A 19,759-nucleotide genomic window follows, 5' to 3' on the forward strand; every position below is an offset into this window, starting at 1 on the left:
ATACATTTGCTTTGCAGTGTTAGTGTAACATCTATATTAATCAAAAAATTTGCTTTCTTTACCTAACATTTTTTACTCCAGTTGTGAGCCTGAAATGATGCAATATTAGTACAAGTTGATAACCTTAGAATTCTTATGCTAGCAAATTAAATTTCAAGCTATAAAGTTGTCAGAGTGATGGCTCAGCTTATCTATTGTTTTTATAGATCTCTGTAGGAAGCTGCTGTTAACTGAAATTGGGGAATGGCTTTTGTAATCAGCTGAACATGCAGGGTTATGATGCCTCAGCTGGGCACCCATGGGCATGTGAGGAGAACTGGTAAGTCAGGAAAGGGAAATAAGTCTGGGTCTTGCTTCTGAGAAGGATGTCAAACTCCAAAGGGCAGAGCCCACTGAAAAGCAGCAGCTGCCACTTTGAGGGAAATCCTGGGCCAAAGTAATGGAAAATGTCATCGTTCACAAAACTAAATAGTCCCTGTAGTTTGGATTTTTATATAAAATTTAAAATTACAAAAGAGCTGAAAGCTGAAGCTGAGATCAAATATTTAGAGATCTTCCTGTCAAAATTTTACATAAAATGGAGAAATGTTTTAGTTTTTCCAGAAGTAACATTTTCTGATAGGAAATAGCTCTGGTGAAATACCAGTAAATGGATGAATGAGGACATCTGGCTTCAAGTGTAACTTTCTCTGGGCTAGTGAAATGTTGTTATAATTGATTTTCTCTTATTCAGAATTGTCTGTGCTGACAGGCTCTCATTAAGGCAACAATCTGTTTGCTTCTGATTCTGAAATTATTTTACTTCTCCAAACTGATATTATCTATACAGGAAAGTTGCAGTGGGGGTAAAATGTTAATTGGAACTCCTATTACTTAATCCCTTTCTGTGATAATTTTCAAGGATGAAATTGGCAAGGGACATGCTTGATCATTTCTCTTGCATTGGCTTTCTTGCTGAAAGTATAATTCAGGGCATTTTTTGGAAATAAACAGTTTTTATTTTCTTTAATTCCTTTGCCCTGGAGACTTCTAAGCATCATTTACATGCATTTTGAACAGAGTGAGATTAAATAGCAGCATCTTATAAATCATGTACCTAAACCACTCAGAAGGAGGCTGACGTATTTCTCTAAACAAATCTTGAATTGGAAATCAGAAGGCAATCAGCCTGACATCAGGTTATAACTGTTATGGAGTGAGAGGAAAACTTGGATGTCCTAAAAGAAGTCGTATGTAATCCATTAAAGAATATTTTTTCCATTTTCTTGTGGTATTCTGTATTCAGAAGACCTTGACAAAATTTATAAAAAAAGGTGCAATACAAGCTCATTATTTTCTAGCACCTTGCCACAAGGAAGAGCATACCTCTACTGATACACTTAGTGCATCATGTCTGCCAGTTGCTGTGGTTTTTCTCCTCGAGTTTATCCACTGCCTGACATTTTATATGCAAATTTCTTGTGTCTGAATGGGTTTGCTGCTGCAGTAGGTCAGTCATGAATAAAACAAGACTAGAAGTGTAGCATTATAGCATTGCTGAGGGCTTTGCTGCCCATATTGGCAAATATGTAAAGAAGGACGTACTGGGAAATGAATCTTTAAAGGTCATTGCATGGTTCTCACGTGGAAACAAGCGCTCACCTGTGTTAGATCAAAAGTGTAAAAATCTCTTCCTTGTTTTAAAACCAGCAGTTAACATTTCTCAGTTTAAAATACAAAGTTCTCACTTCAAATACCAGGCTAATAAATAATTGAAAAAACATGTATATGTTACATATGGGGGCTGCTTTAGCTTTTTCTTCTGTCTTTTCATTATTCAGCCCTTATTGATGAGTTCATTCTCAGTCTTTCTGCATAAGTTACAGTACAGCCTTTTGTTTGGATGCTTCACTCATGTATTATATTGTCACACGGATAAATACCTTCCAAATAACCTTCTCTCAAAGAGCTGATATAATTTCTTTCCCACTTAATGAACAAGTTCTGCAACTGTGAGATTTATCAGATGTTTTCCACTTGAGGTCCACAAGTTCTGTACACATATCATTGGATAAACAGGAATGTTCCCCCTACTACAAAGGTAGACACAACTAGAAGACAAATGTAAACCTGGCACAGAGCTGATTACTGCTTTTCAAAAGCCAGATTAAAGCTACCAGCAAGAGGATTAACAATAACAGGAAGTTAACTGGAATAAACCAAGGATCCAGTTTATTAGATCCAGCAGCACATTTATTTTATTACTTTTCCTTGGGTCAACCTCAGCAGGGGGGTGCAGTGCCTAAATACTAGCACTTAATTGGCTAATTGGGGAACATAGCACATAAGAGTTAATGAATTTTGCATAGAAAGTACATGCAGAATATAAAAACCATTTGTAGCCACCAGAAAAAAATTCTCATCCAGATAAATTCAGACAAAAAAATCTGATCTATCCAGATTTTTCTTTTTTTGTATGCTCTTAAAGGAATAATTTTTCAAATTGGGATGTCTGATTTTCAGTAATTTAATCCCTACTTCAGCTCCTAAATGAACGATTTTTTGTTGCTATTTTAGATTTTTGTATCTATTTTGTTGGAAATTAATTTTCATCTTTGCCAGCTGCTGTTTAAGGGCACCTCTTCTTATTACAAGACAATAAAATGCATTTGGTCCTCCTGTATTGCAGACAGCATAACAGGGAGATGTGTTAAATCTTTAAAATGCCAAAGAAGAAATTTGTCTGTATATCCCTGTGTACGTCGATCAAAACACTGGGCTCAGATCTTACCCTGTTAATCACTGATGCTTCACTTATATTTTCCTTCACTTACCTGCATCTCCTTCCTCAGTGTCCTCTTTGTTGATAGCTGTCATGCTTACCACAGAGAAGTTAAACAACCACTGATTATTTGACAAGTTCTAAAAAAAGTATTAAAAATGGTGATGGACCTACCTGATCTCCCCAAATACAGCTCCTGCTCTTAGTGTAACCAGGACTTTGGTACCATCAGGGCCTCCAAGGACTTGAACTTCACCCTGTTTGATGATGTACATCTCTCTGCCAATCTCTCCCTGGGCATACAAACACATAAAGAACCCATGTTTTAGCAGTGTTTTTTGTTGTTCTTCTTTAAATATCTCTCTATTCTCTTGTGAACAGAGGGTGTACTGCTATTATGAGGCAAAGCAGCAATTTAGTTTTAAAAGTGAAAAAGAAGCAGCAACAAAGCCAGGACTGAAAATGTAGGGACTTGCACTTCCTATCTCTTCACTTGGTCCTCCAAGCTTGCATGCAGCATCTCCTTGGTGAAGTAGGGTGAGACCAAAATACATCCAAGAGGAATGTGGCTCCAACATTCCCTACTACATGTTGCAGCATTAATAAGATTGCTATGGTTGTTGTTCACACAGTAGATTTATACAAGTGAGAGGCCTTTTAGCTCTGAATCAAGCTGTAATAAGTTGATACGTCAATTTCTCATAATCCATCTTTGGTAAGAACCGTTTGCATCAGACTGCAGTACCAAGACATTGAATCTGTTGCTGTCCTTTATTCTCTCTGCTGTGTCAGAGCCCCATCTAGTCTAAGATCCTTTTATGCTGTGCATTGTATAAGCAAACACACCAAACTACTCTTCCACCCTTCTTAGCCAACAGTAATCCTAGGATTGGTCTTTGAAGGGACACACTTCATCCTTCAGTGTATTCACAAATGTTTGACTTCTACACAGCGGAGTCAGTGGAACTAACCCAGCATTCTGGAGGAGGATTGTATGCTTAACTCTTGGAGGGAACAGGACCTTAGTGAACATGTTGGACCAGAACTGCTAAAGACAACTTCAGGAGTTCTGATGGTCACTTCTGGATGTAGCGGGACCTGTGGGTCACTTGCCAGAACAGTGATAGTACGGATTACTATTCATCCCCCCAAGTCTTAATTGCATCTTACTTTGCCCTATGTTTACATGCTTTCTGAAAAGGCACTTGGGCCAACTGGTCAGAAGCTGAGCTATTTGCCTGTGAACTACCTGTCTGGTCAGGTTTAAGCCAAAATGCTGAGACAAGGTAGGCGTCTTTGCTAAGAGACAGTGTGACATCATTCAGCTGGAAACCTGGAGATGGCTCTGAGCTATGAGTGAAAGTAGAGCAGATCCTGCTGGAAGGAGCTTTATGGGATGCAGTATATTTTCTACATTCTTAGATAATTCTACTTAAGAGTGTCTGAGTACACAAATGAAGCACTGGCAAAGCCTCATAGACTGAGATCTGTAGGCTGGGTTTGTATGCATAGAAGTATAGAAACAGTAAGTTTGATCCATTTTAAATATTAAAATTTCATGAGGTATCATTAGATAAGCCCTATTTACATTAAATGCTTTCCCATATTACTATAATTTCATGTTTAGTAATGTAAGTAATAAAATCCATATTGTCTTGCTCTAGGTTGAAATTTGAGAGCACATTTGTTGTTACTACACAGAGTAGCTTAATTAATTTTACGCTTTCTAATTCAGTCAGGATTAATTTTATTTAAAGGACATTGTTGACCGGTATTTGAACTCTTTTTCTAAAATACATAGTATAATTCTTATTTGAACAAGACAAGAATGCTCACCTTTTTGCAGACAAAGTCACCAGGTAAATACACAATGGATTTCAACCTTATCAGCATGTCATGTATCATCTGCGTATCACAGCCCTGTTAAAATAGAGTTGATCACTCTGCTAATTCAGTATTAAAAGTGACTATTAGTGCCTCAAAAGCCAACAATATAGGAATGACCCAGGGATTCCATAAGTGGAATGCAAACTCAAAAGATCATAAAGATCAGCTATTAGAGCTGAGAAAAGACTGAAAGAGTTGTTATTTCAAGTACTTATAAGGTTCTCTATGGGTTGAACATATTTTCATTTTTTTACAAAGTGAGTTTCTGTATGTCCAGATTTTCAGAGGAAGCTCAGTTAGTGTTATGTTCAGAGCTTTATGTGTCTTTTATGGGAATTTTATGGGATTTTTTTTTTTTTTTTTAACTGATCCGGGGGAAAAAAGCAGATCATGTCAAATGTTGATATGAATCTATGAACTCCATTCCTTCAGCAAGTATGGAAAAACTGTACAGCCATGTAATGTTTATACAGATACAACATGTGATTTCTTGCAAATGTGAAACAAGAAAATTTGCTGTGTGTACTTCTAAAAACTCAGGGTCTCCTTGCTTTTGTGCCAGAAATACAATTTTAAGTACACATTTAAATTGTAGCTCTGCCAAACTACCATGATAAGTAGAGAAAAAGCTCCTTTGCACAAAAATTGACTTTGAAGCAGCTTTCTGTACAGCAATGTTACACTGCCAGAACACAGCATGGGTGATCTCTCAGGCACACCTGGATGGCTACAGCAAGGTGGACTGCATTAAAAATTAGCTTATTCTCTGTCTGACTCTTGAGATTAGTTATACTCTGAACTCACTCACAGTCTGACCATACCATCAACTACAGTATGTTGTTGTAACAGGAATTTGCCTTAGTCTCATTTTCTTTCTTTAAAGATCACTGTCTTAACTCAAAAGAAATCCAAATGCAGGCGCTTGGGTTTGTTCTGATGTCTCCATTCACTGAGACATTTCTTAGACTTATTTTGCCTTGTATGCTAACAAACATGTACTTAAGTGTTGCAAGATGCACAAGACAAGGTTTCTGTACGGAATACCACATATTTCTGCATTCTCCTCTAAAACTACTTGCCTTGAATAGGTCCACTTTATTGACAATGGCAAAGTTCACATCAATTGCGATGGCCAAGTGCATTTTGACTGGCATCTGCTCCAGTAATTCTGATTCATCTGAAAAAAAGAAAAAAAAAGACAAAGGAATGTCCACAAAAATGAGCAAAAATAACTTAATGGAGTTATTCTAACATTTATGAGTTCAAGTGAGGAAGCAGCTAATATGCTTTTACTAAGATGCTTAATATATCTTGTCTAAAATTATTACCAAAACATTGTATTAATGAATAGAATTTGTGAAGTAATAAGAATCGTATTGCTTTGTAGTTCCGTTCTTTTCCAAAGTAAGTTGAGCACCCTCCTCTCACTTCCCACATGCAACTCAGAAAAGGAGAAATGTGAATTTCACCCAATATCTGTATCTATACAATCTCCCTCACTCAGACATGCTAAGTAACTGGAATTGGAAATCCTCACCCAGCATTCCTTGAGAGTCCCATGTGTATTCATACCAAGTTCGAACACGATTTTGCACCATTTTGGGAATAGAATAAGTGTTCATATAGGAGACAGTGTTGTCCACACAGGAACGAAAGTAGTTCTGCCCTGCTGTTGCTGCTCCAATGACGTCTCTCATCTGCAAGCATCAACTGTTGTCACTACACATTTCCGTAAAAAATAGTCTTGATTTTAAAATCTTGTCAGCAACATATAAAAATAATATAATACTTTTTGCAAAATCATTGATTAATTATGCATTTGGCTGCATGTTTTGAATGTTTTGTACTTCATCTGGTTTTTCAGAAACATTACAGATTTAATCTGATTGTCTTGGAAAGTGTAATGTTATGATTTTAGAGGAGTAATTTCTGGGTTTTAGCTTATTCTTATGTCTTATATTTCTAGACATGGATGAAAATTATAGATAATACTTTTCTTAAAAATCCATAGTAAAGCTATTCTGCATTTGGCATGCAATGCAAGTCAGAATTGAAGCAAACTGGGCTGAATTTCTGTAATAACATCATCTGACACCACTAGGACTAAAATTGTGCCACTGTTTAAATAGTTAAGAGATCAGTCCTAAGCTCTGAGAGCTAAAAGGTGACCCTTAAGTTTTTAGTGCAGGAACTTCATTTAACATTTCAACTCAAATGTAATTCAGTTTTTAGAAAGTGAGTTAATGTTCATTGGCTTTAAATCAAATTGTGTACAAAAGAGCTAAAAACAGGGAACTGATTAAACATGTGTATTTATCAGAAGACTAAGTATGTTTGACATTAAAATAGAGGATGGAAACTAAACTTTATCCCAGAAATAAACTCCATTAAATTGAATATATTATCACTACATTACAGTAATTTGAATATAATGTTACTGATTATTTTATGTACCTGACCAATTAAACTGGAGAAGACAAAGACGCCCATGAAATAATTCAGCAGTTGAAAAACTATTTCAAACAGTGTTTGTGGTTCTGGAAGGCCACCGATGGTGATTAAACTACGAACTGCCCAGTAGTAACACCTCAGGTACCTGTGGATACAAACAGCATTTTTCTTAGACTGTAGCTACTTATGTGTTTGAAGTTAAGCATATGCCTACCTGAGTTGGGCCTTTCAGTGATGCTTTTCAGTCCAAAAGACTTTCACCATTTTATGAAGAGTTATGAATTTATAAATGATAGTTACATAGGTCAGGTTGAGCTGAATGTTCTCAGAGCAAAATAAGAATGTATGGGAAATGCAGCTCTAATTTACTGTTCTCTAGTAACTCTACGTAGCATTACAGAAGACTTGTGTACAAAATTGCCAAGATGGACATTACAGTGCTAGAATGCTCCTGCTGAAGATGGTCAGAAGCAGTGTAAAAGTGTTAGAGACTGCCCAGAGTCTCTCTGTAGCAGCATACTGGATGCTCAAACACCTGAAGGCCCCTTTCATGGCTTTCACTTGATGACACCAGTGCGAAGCCTTATGGTGGGAATGAAAAATGCAATATTGTTCTTCTTGTGTCCATTTCTTCCATGTCCTTTAACCATGTTGGTCTTCTTCCCAGTCTGCTTCTGAGCACCCTTCAATGGCTCTACCTCCTGGGTTATGTCCAACAAGTTATGTATTTCCACGAGCTGTGTGTTAATCCAGCTTCTCTAAACCACCTCACTAATTCAGCACTGAAAGGTTGACTCCTCAATTAACATCTCCTAGCTGCTAGTCTCCACAACTCCTTCTGTCACCTTAACAAACTCTTTCTTGCCTTCTTTACTACAGAGTCTTTTGCCTTCGAGTTGTGTATTTCTACTAGTATGATAACACAAATTTATGAAAGCAACAAATGACCTGGAGAGAATGCTTTAAAAAAGTGCCTTGGCATCTCTAAACCCCTGGTTTAAATTTCATTCTAGAACATTGAACCACAACAATGCAGCGTTGCAGTGGGGAATAACTAGTTCAAATTATTGTTGTGAGAATGCTATAATTTCCTTATTTTCTGAGCAAACAAGTAATTGTTTTAGATATATTTTTTAAAGCCTGCTATTAATTAGAATGTGACTTCCTAAGTTTCTGTACAATCAAACTTCAGCTTTGCTGATGATTAGGAGTGGAACTTAATTTTCCTTAATTGTAAAGTGGGATTTTCTATTATATCAGCTGTGACTACTGCTTCTGAAGCAATGATGATACCTTATGTTTGTTGAATTTTATTGAGTTTTAAATAATAATTTAAAAAAAACCAAACAACCCTCCCCAAACACTAAGACAGAGAAGAAATACTTTTGGAGATAAGTTTGTTTTGAAATAGAAAGTCTCACATGCCTGCTCTGAACCTGAGGCCACCTGGTCTGCTTGCAGACTTTAGGTGTATATTTTATTTAATGGCCTCCACTTTCAGACTTCTCTCTTTTTAAGATGTGAACTCCTATAATGGGACATTCATGTAATAATACAGGGTTGGTTTTGTGCAAGTGCGAGAAAATAAAATCACAATAACAACCAATTCCAATGAGGCTTGTTTTTTCTTAAATCACTTGAAAGAATTTTCAAGTTTTTCACCTAAAATGTAAGGCTTTACTTAGCAATTGATTCTGCTTTTCATTACAAAGTCACTTTTTTCTTGGTTGCAGATTAATAAAATGCATTAACAATGACCATTTTACCATAGTTTTCTAGTTTTAGATGTTCACAGTCAGAACTGGCCATTTTCATTCAGAGTCCTCAAATAAAAAATGCATTGCATATTTTTCATCTTATCATTTTCCTTGTTAGGGATGCAAAATGAACTGCTGGATTATGCCACAACAATATTTTCAATATTTTCAATATTTTGGGATTAAAAAAAATCACGTGTGCATGTTTCCAGCAAAGTATGCATAAGTAGCAGCTTTTTCTTAGACTTCTGTAGTATAAACAAATAATAAGAAAAAGACTCAGGTCCGTTTTGGAAGAATTACATATTTAGGCATAAAATCATGCTTCTAGCTTGACTGAGGGGAATTATCATGTAAAGCATATTAATATTATATTGATTTGCCATAACTGAGAATGCTGTGGTGCTTGAAACATGTATAATTGGGTAATATAAGAGTAAAGAAATTAACATTAGTTCTGTGCTAGTTACTTTAGGAAACAAAAGTAATTAAGCAATTCCCTCACCCACAATGGCTCTGCATGCCAAGTTTGCAAACCCCACCATGATAGACAATATAATCTTTATTCTGGGAATGTCTACAAAGAATGAAAGCAGCTCCTCAGAGGAATTTAGGGGTCACACTCTTCTTTGCAGTTTTGTATGTCCAAAATGTGAGATTTTTTTTTATATCTGCCTACCCCTTTCTTAAGATGTAGTTAATACACTGTGTTCTTCTGTAATTTTACTTCAAAAGAAACTTTCTATTGGCAGAGGCACATGATATTCTCTATCTCTTAGGCACAGGTTTTCTCCATTTATGCATTTTTATTTTGATCTGAAATGGAAGTTGCGCAGCTGAAGTACAGAGCAGCTTTTTTCTTCCCTAAGAACGGGAGAAATGAGATTGTAAATTTTGTTTAAGGAAAGCCAGAAAAAACAAACTCCTATTTTAACAGTATTAGCAGCTCTGCTTCCTACCAGCATGTGTCTGGAAACCATCACTGTTCACTATACAGCTTACCAGCCTGCTATAAAATTACTGTTGAAGTAAACAACAGTCATGAGACAAGAAAGGGATTTTCCCTCTGTGCATCATAGAGAGAATGTTTATCCTTTATGCAGTCAAACTACTAGATTTTCCCTTAAAAAGAAAACCTAGGTATGAAAACATTCAGAAACACCACAAATAAGATACCTTGTAATATTATGCCAATAGAAATATCTTTTTCAGAAAAGTCCATTTCAGAATACACTAAACTTCTTTCATGGTTTTGTTTAGTGCAGGTATCAAGTCTTTGTGCATGTGTCTCTCAGCTTTTAAGGTGGTACTCACATAATCATTTCAGCCCAGGTAGACATTGTTTCAGGGGTCTCATTTTTTACTTCTCTCAGACTACAGCCAGGATGGGTTTAAGCAGAGTAAAGAAGCAGCCTTTATAAACTAATGAATTCCTTCTTGATACCTCTTCTAGAGTGATGTGTTCATCAGGTGCCTTCGGGTCTGATGATCTCAGACACACTGAGGAAATTATAACATTTTTACCTAAAAAAGTATTGCTGTGGGTAGCAGGTCTGAAAGTCCGACACGTGAGTTGGGCTGTGCATTCACAGCTTGTCTGGAGGCACAAAACTGTCTTTGCATAGCAAACACTGCCACATCAGACCTATTGCAAGAGCAATGCACAGCTGATACCCAGGAGACACATTTCAAGATTTGTCAGTCTCACTGTGCATTGGGCAATGCATAGAAAAGGAGAGGAATTGCTCTAGACACGTACAGTGACCATTTTCTGGGACTTCCAGACATCCACTAAGTCTGTCCTCAGAACAGGAAGGCAGCAAGCTACAGAAAAACATAACTGGGATGCAAATAGGTGTCTTAAATTTGCCAAAGAATTTTGCAGACTGCTTGTGGATGACTTGCAAACAGCAGAAGTATACCATGAGCAAAGTGAAACAATTTGTTTTGCCTAAATTTACTGCTGACCTGGAGGGTTTGCATGAGAATTTCAGCTCCCTAGTTTCAGTTTCTCTGTGAACGGGGATGAAAGAGATATACTTCCTTGGGACAATTCAGAACAATGACATTACATTGAATCCCTTGAAAAGGATTTGTCCATTTTCCTCAGGAACTGGGGAGACTGATCTTTTACTTAGGTAGTTAAATTAGATTGTAAATAAACACATATAGTTGAAATTGTCCATTTAAAGAGACCTTTTCAATATGCTACTGTCCTTGCACAGACTCTACACTCTGGTTTTGCCTTAGTGGTGCTGTGCTTCTGCATTAGGAGAGACTGCAGTCTTGCCCACTCGAGCTCACGAGTGCACTTTTAATGCTGGAAACATTGTGTGTGGCTAATTTGGGTGTGTCGCAGGGAGGGAAAATTGACTGCCTTTTACGCCTCAAGTCAAGGGATTTGACTGAAGGCTGCTGTGCAAAAGAACTCAAATCTTGCACTGACACTAACACTTCCTGGACAAGACCTGGAATAGAATAGAGCTTGCAGAAATTTGCAGAAGCACTACTTTGATAATTTTGCTTGTGGTTTGAGTGTTGCATATAGCTGTTACTTACAGATTTAGCTCATCAGCTAGTGTGCCTGCTCAGGAACATGTATGTAATCCAACTGATAATGGAAACTGTTGTCTGTTAATTATTTTTAGCCTGGAAAAGGAAAAAAAATCCTAGGAGTGTTGACATTTTTAAGAACTGGTTTTGGCCATAACTATCAATATTTTATGGACACAGCAGGGATTCTACATAAAGCATTAATGCCACTAAATCAGTGCCAGATCGTTTGCTGTGGGTCAGTGTAATCTGAGATGGCTAGAATTTTGATTTACTTGTCAAACTGCTTGCTGTCATTTTGTTAAAGTTAGCTAAGTAGCTATGTTTGCCTAACCTTTCTGAATATGTTCCCATTCTTTGTGAGACTACTGGCATATTTTGCTTCAAATACTGTCAACCCTGAACGCTCTGTGAAAGCAAATTATATGTTCACTGCTGTGCCATAATGTATGCTTCAGTACTAGTCACTTTTCCTGACATATTGTTCTTATATCTGCTTTCCACATAAATGAATATACCTAGAAGTATCTTGTCTGATAAGTTTAAATTCACATTGCATCTCCAGTTATAACTAATGCTCACACAATGCCTCTCTGTGTGAAAAAATCCTCAAACATTTGATGATTACATTTTATGTCATGCCTAATTCTCTAAGGCAATGACTATCCCATACAGTCAGCATTTGATGTTAGTGGGATACAAAGCTATACTTTACGAAATGCAGCTCATTGTGGAATATTCTTTGGGGTTCCATGTTCATGGTACTATATATTTCCGCATGAGTTAGATACAGGCAAAAGAATAAAGTCAGACATTCACCAACCAGTTGTCAAGATGAAGTAGATTAATGGCTTAATGAGGTTTACATGGATATATCATTGAATCATTGAATGGTTTGGGTTGGAAAGGGCCTTAAAGATTATTCAGTTCCAACCTCCCTACCATGGGGAGGGATACCTTCCACTAGACCAGGTTTCTCAGAGCCCCATCCAGCCTGGCCTTGAACACCTTCATGGATTGGGAGACCACAACCTCTCTGGGCAACATTTCAGTGCCTTACCACCCTTATAGTAGGAACTTCTTCCTAATATCTAATTCAAATGTGTCCTCTTTCAGTTTCAAGCCATTCCCCCTTGTTCTATCTCTGCACGCCCTTGTAAAAATTCCCTGTGCAGCCTTCATGTAGGGTCCCCTTTAGGTACTGGGTGGTGCTACAAGGTCTCCCCAGTGCCTTCTCTTCTCTAGGCTGAACAGTCCCAACTTTCCCAACCTGTCTTCAAAGGAGAGGTGCTCCAGACTTGTGATTAACTTAGCGGCCTCCTCTGGACTTGCTCCAACAGGTCAATGCTTTTCTTGTATTTGGATATTTATATACCCAAATATGCATTTTATTTCAGAATCTCAGTTTAATGCAGAACTTGAATTCTCATTTTATTATCATTGTTTCTAGAACAAATCTGCTCTAAATTCCATGTGACTGCAGTGTGACTAATTTGAGAATTTTTTTTTGTCTCCTAATGGGAAAGGTATCACAAAATATTAGAAAACCTGGCCATTGTGAGGGCACAACTGCATTGTCTGTGGCAAAGCCAGTAAATAATTTCTACTGATTGTTTCTCTGAGCAAAATGTGAAATATTTTTCTCTGTGAAAAACAGGTAATTCTTTCTTGCCTGTTCTTTAGACTGTTCTGAAGAAGCTTGAAGACTGAGTAAACTCTCTGTTTTCAGAGTTTTCAGGTTTCTTACTCTCATGTACCTTATTTTTTAATTATGAGGCAAGTATTCCCAAGAATCACATTGGCAAAAAATATAATGGAAATTGCTTCTGAATTTTGTCAGATTTCTGCAAACCTCGATCCTGCAGATAAATACCCATCTATAACTTCACTTACATAAGTGGTCCCACTAAGCTCCATGACCCTGCCTGCAGGTCTGACTGCAGTACTCAAGCTGAGTATTTTAGTGGTGTTTGAAAACTTCAGAAGTAATTTTTTTCAAGAGCCAACCCTACTTATTAAAAATCAGTGCTGCTTTACACAAAGTGTGTTTTGCTCTCAAAGGCTATTTTCTAGTCTTTCAAGACAGTGACTTGACACTAAACTTGTAAGTCTGACAAAACTACAAACAAGAGGAGCACATCTCCAAGAGAAAGGTGAAAAGTTGTTTAGGTGATTTATGACAGCAGTAGGATACCATATGTGGTTTTGCAAGGAATGTAATCAAAGAACAAATTGAGCTTCTGTGGCTTTAACTATATTATAGCCTTTGAAAGAAATGAATGTTCATACAACTGAACCTGCTAGATATATCTTTATAAGACTATGCACAGAATATATTATGACTGCGCTGTTTTCTCTTACTTCCTCTATCACCTTCATAAATATTCCTTGGCACCCAACTAGTGCTGTCATAAGGAGCTTGTGGAAAATTGTGCCAATATCCAGTGTTTCCCCTGAAGACACTCTGCCACATGTTTAAGCATGATCTTCTCAAAAGATCAGAGAGAGCTGGTGGAATTTTGTCAGACCAATCACTGTGGTGTAGAGGGACTAAAATGTTGCACTTTAACGACACAATGCTGTGTGGCAGCAAAAGAACTCCCAAATTATCCCTGTGCTTCCTTTGAGGGATTGCTATACAATCCTTCTAACAGTTCCCAGGTGCATATGCAATCAGTAAGTTTAATTTATGACCTTTGTTGCTTTCTAAATGTTTAATTAAGTTAGTACTTAGCACTGACTCATAAACCTATAAAAGCTGAAAGTGGTGAACTGATTATTCACTGCACCTGCCCTCCAAATATGTGTTAGTATTGAAAACTCCTAATCAGCAGTCATGGTGCTAAAAGTTTGCTATCCAAGCACTTATAAAGTAAGGGCATACCCTGCAAGCAGTGGCATGGGAGAAGGATGGGGAAGCAGGAAGGGGCAAAATCAACAAAAATCTCTTGCAAGAGAAAAGGACTTACATGTTTCCTTCGCCATCATATACCCATCTAGTGCTGCCAATTCCTTCATAGTCTGAAGCCCAATAATACACGCATGCATTAATGTGCAAGATAAACAGCAAGTATCCAGTTGTTCGAATGACCCTATAAAAGTCAACAGATTCCTGTAAAACAACTTATATTTTTCCTTTTTTTTAATATAGACCCCATTACTTCTTTGGATTAATAATGTTAATGTTAAGCATCCACTTAAGTAGTTCCCCACCTGTATTGATTCAATGAAAAAAATGGTTGGCAGTTACCCATCTCTCACATCTGCCCAAGGTCAAATAAATATCTTTCCTAGAATATTTGACATGGGGAAATTTTTAAATTATGGTTCCCTGAGGAGTTTATAGTCCACTTCTTTTAATGGCTATGAATATTTCCAGAAATTTGAAACTATATTAATGAGGGTACAGGGTAAAAAATAATGTGTTTCCCAAACTCTGTCCAAGATAGGCTGTAAACTTGTGAACCAAAGCCAAGAAATGTCTGAGGTCAGAAATGAACTGCTTTACAAGACCTGTAGTAGAAAGCCTGCAGTAGATCCTCTACATAGTATGATTTAGTCTCTACAGCAGGAGTTATATCATTCCTAATCCCAGCTCTTTTGCTTATGGCCAGTTCTTTGAACAATATCAATGATGAACTACTTAAGCACCAAACAGCTTTCTGTTTAATACAATAATGATCTCATTGTATATCCTCTGTTCAGTGCCTGGGGATCAAAAGAAATATCTCCTGGATTTAGATCTCTATTGAAATACTCATACAAGCAGGGAATAAATAAGTAGGAAAAGTACAGGACTTGTCTAAACACAGGCTGGTAGGTAATGCGTTTATCTGCTACAGCTAGAACTCAAGGCAGTATGCAGTGCAGAATAACTGAATAAGTGGTTTTATGAAAATTTAATAAGATCTAACTAAGTCAGGCCTATAAACAAAGTTAATGGGAGATAATATCTCTGTGGTTGCTTCATTAAGCACTCCTTTGCTGCTTCTTCAGCCTTTGCATGCTGTCCTTGGCCTCTCCATGCCGTACACTACCTAAGTGTACACTTCTTCTTTTTTTATGCTCACAAACGAATACTATTTCTCTGTTTAAAAGTTGGCATGCTTCCAGGACAGTTCTGTTTAGGATTGCAAGCTGTAGAGAACAGCAGATAGCTGTTGTGATCTAGTAATGTTGCACTATTGCCCATGCTAGGTCTTCTGTTCAAGTTTGAATCCATGAAAGACTCCTGAGGTCTGAGTGAAGATTCCAGAAACCTTTGCTATGTTATATTTCTCCAGACATATGTTGAATCTATCACAATGAGAAGATAAGATGTAAGTAACTCTTGCTAGCCCTAGTCCTACAAACTCAAACTACTTAGTTTGAGAAGAGAATCCCCCCAGGTATATCAAGTTGCTGTGTAGAAGCTTAGTTTGATATTATCTAGTTAATTGGTGCCTTATTGCTCAAAGTGTGACTATACCAATCTCAGACCAAAGAAAGATTGACACATTAAAATATAATGCAGTAATTAGCGAAAAAAGACTGGGGCTTTTTAGATCTTTTGGCTCCTGATTGTGCTCTTCTTCACTACCTCTGTTCTCCATTTGTCAATGAGCAAAACTGGGAGTCAGTGTTTTCTGAACTATGAATTAGAAAATAGATTCGCTTTGTAACATTTAGATTCTGCAGTTTACATTCTGAAAGTGATTTAATATTATAAATCTGAGTGGGTCTTTGACCAGGAAGCAAAGACACAAGCAGCAACACACAGCTGTGGTTCTCAACACATATCACACTAAAAAGCTCTCTGACAAGGCAGAAGTGCTTTGCAGGGTAGCTGACTTATTTCTGCAGCACCAACAGACAGGAACAGTACATACTCCAAAACTGGGACAGGGAAAAGGATCTGTTGGTGTTGGTATTACACAAGGTAAACTAGGCCTGATGACGTTGACAATAATGATGACAAAGTAGATGGGTTCATTGGGTTTTATCAGCATCACTGACAGCTGAGGGGCCTATGAAACTTGCCATAGCTGTGTCCATGGACTCCTTGAGTTGGATCCAAAATTCCTTCTGTTAATGCAGAAGGTGACAGTTCGGCAGACTATGGTTATAATCACTACTTGAGAACTGTGCTGAATTGATCCTCATTCCAACTGTAGTCAGTGCAGTGAAGGATCAAGTTTCTGTATATGCCAGGTTTATGGGGAGAACATGTTTGAAGAAAAATGTTGACACAGGCTCAGGTTCATAACTCCTATTAAGTACAAATAAACAGCTACTGAGGATTTGGAACTGCTATTAGCAACCTGAAGAAAGTATTCTTAAGCTCTTTCTCTAAAGAAACTACTTTCTGATACTTCTGATCAGTTAAATTTTGGCAGCAGCCTCAGTTTGGTGAATATTTTGCCTGAACCAGGCCAGCTGAACTGAGGTAGATTTCATATGTAAGTGAAGCCTTATATATATTATATTAACGATTACCATAAAACAGATGTTTTAAAAAACCCTTTAAATTGAACAGTTAAAGATGTATCATATTCCACCCAGTGCTTAACTGACAACTCATGAAATCATATGAAATGCATTCTATGCCAAGCTTTGCGTGCCACTTGAGTTTTATCAGCACATACCTGTAGATGTATGCTTTTTCCATAATAGCTTCCAAACGATCATTAAACTCAAAGAATGTGTTATGCTGCATGGAAAACAAACAAAAGTAATCCAATCAATATTTTTCAGTAAACATCTCTTTTATAGTACTACTGGCATTAATTCACATACACATTTTGAAAATGGATTTTTCAGTAATCAAACTTTCTATAAACATTGTCCTAGTTCTGGCCAGGACAGGGTTAATTTTTTCAGTAGCTGGGAGGGGCGTGGCTAGGAGTCGATGTTGTTCTATATCTCAGATCATTGCTTCGGGTGGGATAAAGGGACTCTCTCTTCCAGGGAAGAAAGGTGTTCCTTCCTGTTGAGAAAACCTGGCAGAGGGAGCTGTCTGATATTGTTTATTATTGGGGAGTTTTTCCATGTGAATAATTTCTTTTCTTATATCCTCTGTCATTAGCAATGTTCTTGTTAGTGTTCATTTTCTTGTCTCATTGCTGTTTCCAGTAAATTGTTCTTATCTCAACTGGTGCTCTATGCCTTTTGTGCCTCCAATTGGAGGGAGGAGGGTGAATAGCCTACGGTTTTAGTGGGAGAATTCAACTGGAGAATACTATTCCTAAACCATGACAAACATTTAACAAAAATGTGAACTGAAAAGCAAAGATAAATTTGAGTTAAATGTCTTTTTGGGTGTCGAATGTCCCCTTAATCTGATTACAGAAATAACCTTGCTGTTTTATTCAGAGTACTGCAGATGAACAACTCCTACTTCCTCAAACATATATAATTCATATATAATTCAAACAGATATAATTGCTTGGGCAACACGATCACAGAGAATTACATGCATTTTTTCTCTTCCTGAAATTCCAGTAATTCTCCAGCAAGCAATCATGTGTATCAACAACCACCTACTAGAGGATATTCTGTGGTATCAACTGCAGCTGTATCGAATTCTTCCTGTTCAGTATTTGCAGTTGATCTTTAGTGATTGCATGAATCTTTTTTCTTTGTTTTTATTCAATACACAGCTGATTGCCTAATACAAGGTGCTATTTAACTTTTCATTCTTTTATATAATTTTCGTTCTGATTTAAGGAATTTTGAAGTTTTATTGAATACCAAAGTGAGGAGCACCCTCATTTTATTGTCAGAGTTCTTGTGTCTCCCCCCAACTTTAAATGAAAACCATTTATTTCTCAACATGTTGTTTGTGCGTGCAGAGAAATGCATTTAGCATGGCCTGCTAGGTACTGCTCTAATCCCTTCTCAGACCTTTCATTACACAACTCCAAGTGTCCTTGGACTCGATAACAAAAGTAGGTTTGTGCTTGATAGATATTCTGTCTATAGTTTATGTTGTCCTTAAAATTACCTCCTTTGCTTTTAAACACCTGACATAAGCAGCAGAAGGGGAAAATACATTGGCATTAACTGGTGATTTTTTTTAAAATCTTTGAAAACTAAGCAGGTAATTTGAGATTAATCTAATTTAAATAATGTGAAAAAAACAGCTTTAATCAAAAAATACTTTTTGAAATTGGGAAATAATAAAGTCAGAAGAAAAATGAGAGAATAAATGCTTAATTTGGCTAGACTATGAGTTGCATTTTTTTTTTTAGTTATGTTGTGCCTTAGCCTGAAGATATTTTACAATTTCTAAGTTTCATATTCGTCAATACTATAAAAAACTTTCTGTTGTGTTGCAAAAACGTCAGTGCATGGTTAGCCATCCATCACTGACACAGATCTTACCTTTAGCATCCTGTTTACTCGAAGTGCTGGGTTAAATCCAAAGAAGAAGTATAAAATGTCAAATGGAAACACTGATAGCACATCAAGCTGTTGAAGAGTAGAGAGGTCAATTTAAACTTCATAGTATTCATAATGTATTTATTTGCTGTCAAAAATCTGCTTAGACTGAATCATGACTGCAATAATATTTGAAGAGTCAGCATGCTAAGCATGTAGCTTCCTAAGTATTGGCAGGCAAGATTATCTCTTTGAAAACACCAACAGCTTGGCTCTGCCCTGCTTTTGAGTCCCCTGTGCCTGAGATTTTAATCTGTTTCATGTGGATTATTGACAGTATCTCATATACTTGATTATTAATACATCCCATTTTATCAGTTGTAGCTCTGACCAGACTAAAATGTTTGGCATGTGGCTGGTGAGTGCAGGTGGGGAGGCCACTGCATAAGCACTTCTTAAAAGTCTTCAGCTTTTAAAAGAAGGCTGCCTAAAGCAATTTGAGAGAGCACAATGAATTAGATTTCTTGCTTGCAACCTGCAGAAGGCATGTGTTCCAAACAACAGATTCATCATAGGATGATAAATTAGGCTGGGCATTTTATTTGGTTGGTTGGTTGGTTTGAGAGTTTTCTAAATAGATTTTGTCTTCCATCATATTTGGATGCTGCTTCTTCCCATACCTCTAAGGTTTTCAATATCTCCCTGCAGTCCATCAGCTATGTGATTACTCTTCTTATCTTCATGCTTTGTTCTTTCCAAAGACAGAGAAGGAAAGCTGTGGCAAATTTATCTTTTTCTTTCTAAAGATCCTGGGATACCTTGCTTTGTTGCTGTTATTGCTTGGGAGGAAGAGAGGGATGTCAAACTCTGGGCTTCATCTCACTGTAATCAGAAATGCCTTTGCTCTGAGGGGTGTAAATCATGTTGGCAGCAACCAGCCTGCAGCACTGACCTTTTATTCCATGCAAGTAAGAAACAGTTAATACCTGAA

At 37.1% G+C, this 19,759-nt stretch overlaps 1 protein-coding gene across 1 annotated transcript in view; it reads right to left on the minus strand.

The window, feature by feature from the left end:
* CNGB3 (cyclic nucleotide gated channel subunit beta 3) overlaps window positions 1-19,759 on the minus strand; it is a 62,310-nt gene that overhangs the window by 9,141 nt on the left and 33,410 nt on the right. The window contains exons 8-15 of the mRNA XM_010405009.4: window positions 18,772-18,858; window positions 17,034-17,098; window positions 14,379-14,501; window positions 7,103-7,244; window positions 6,186-6,345; window positions 5,728-5,825; window positions 4,598-4,681; window positions 2,936-3,054 (exon numbers count right to left, since the gene is read on the minus strand). Of these exons, the coding sequence (XP_010403311.2) occupies window positions 2,936-3,054; window positions 4,598-4,681; window positions 5,728-5,825; window positions 6,186-6,345; window positions 7,103-7,244; window positions 14,379-14,501; window positions 17,034-17,098; window positions 18,772-18,858 (878 nt within the window). The remainder of the gene's footprint in view (window positions 1-2,935; window positions 3,055-4,597; window positions 4,682-5,727; window positions 5,826-6,185; window positions 6,346-7,102; window positions 7,245-14,378; window positions 14,502-17,033; window positions 17,099-18,771; window positions 18,859-19,759) is intronic.

Source organism: Corvus cornix, chromosome 2 (genome assembly GCF_000738735.6).
Source record: "Corvus cornix cornix isolate S_Up_H32 chromosome 2, ASM73873v5, whole genome shotgun sequence".
In the NCBI taxonomy this organism is placed as follows: domain Eukaryota; kingdom Metazoa; phylum Chordata; class Aves; order Passeriformes; family Corvidae; genus Corvus; species Corvus cornix.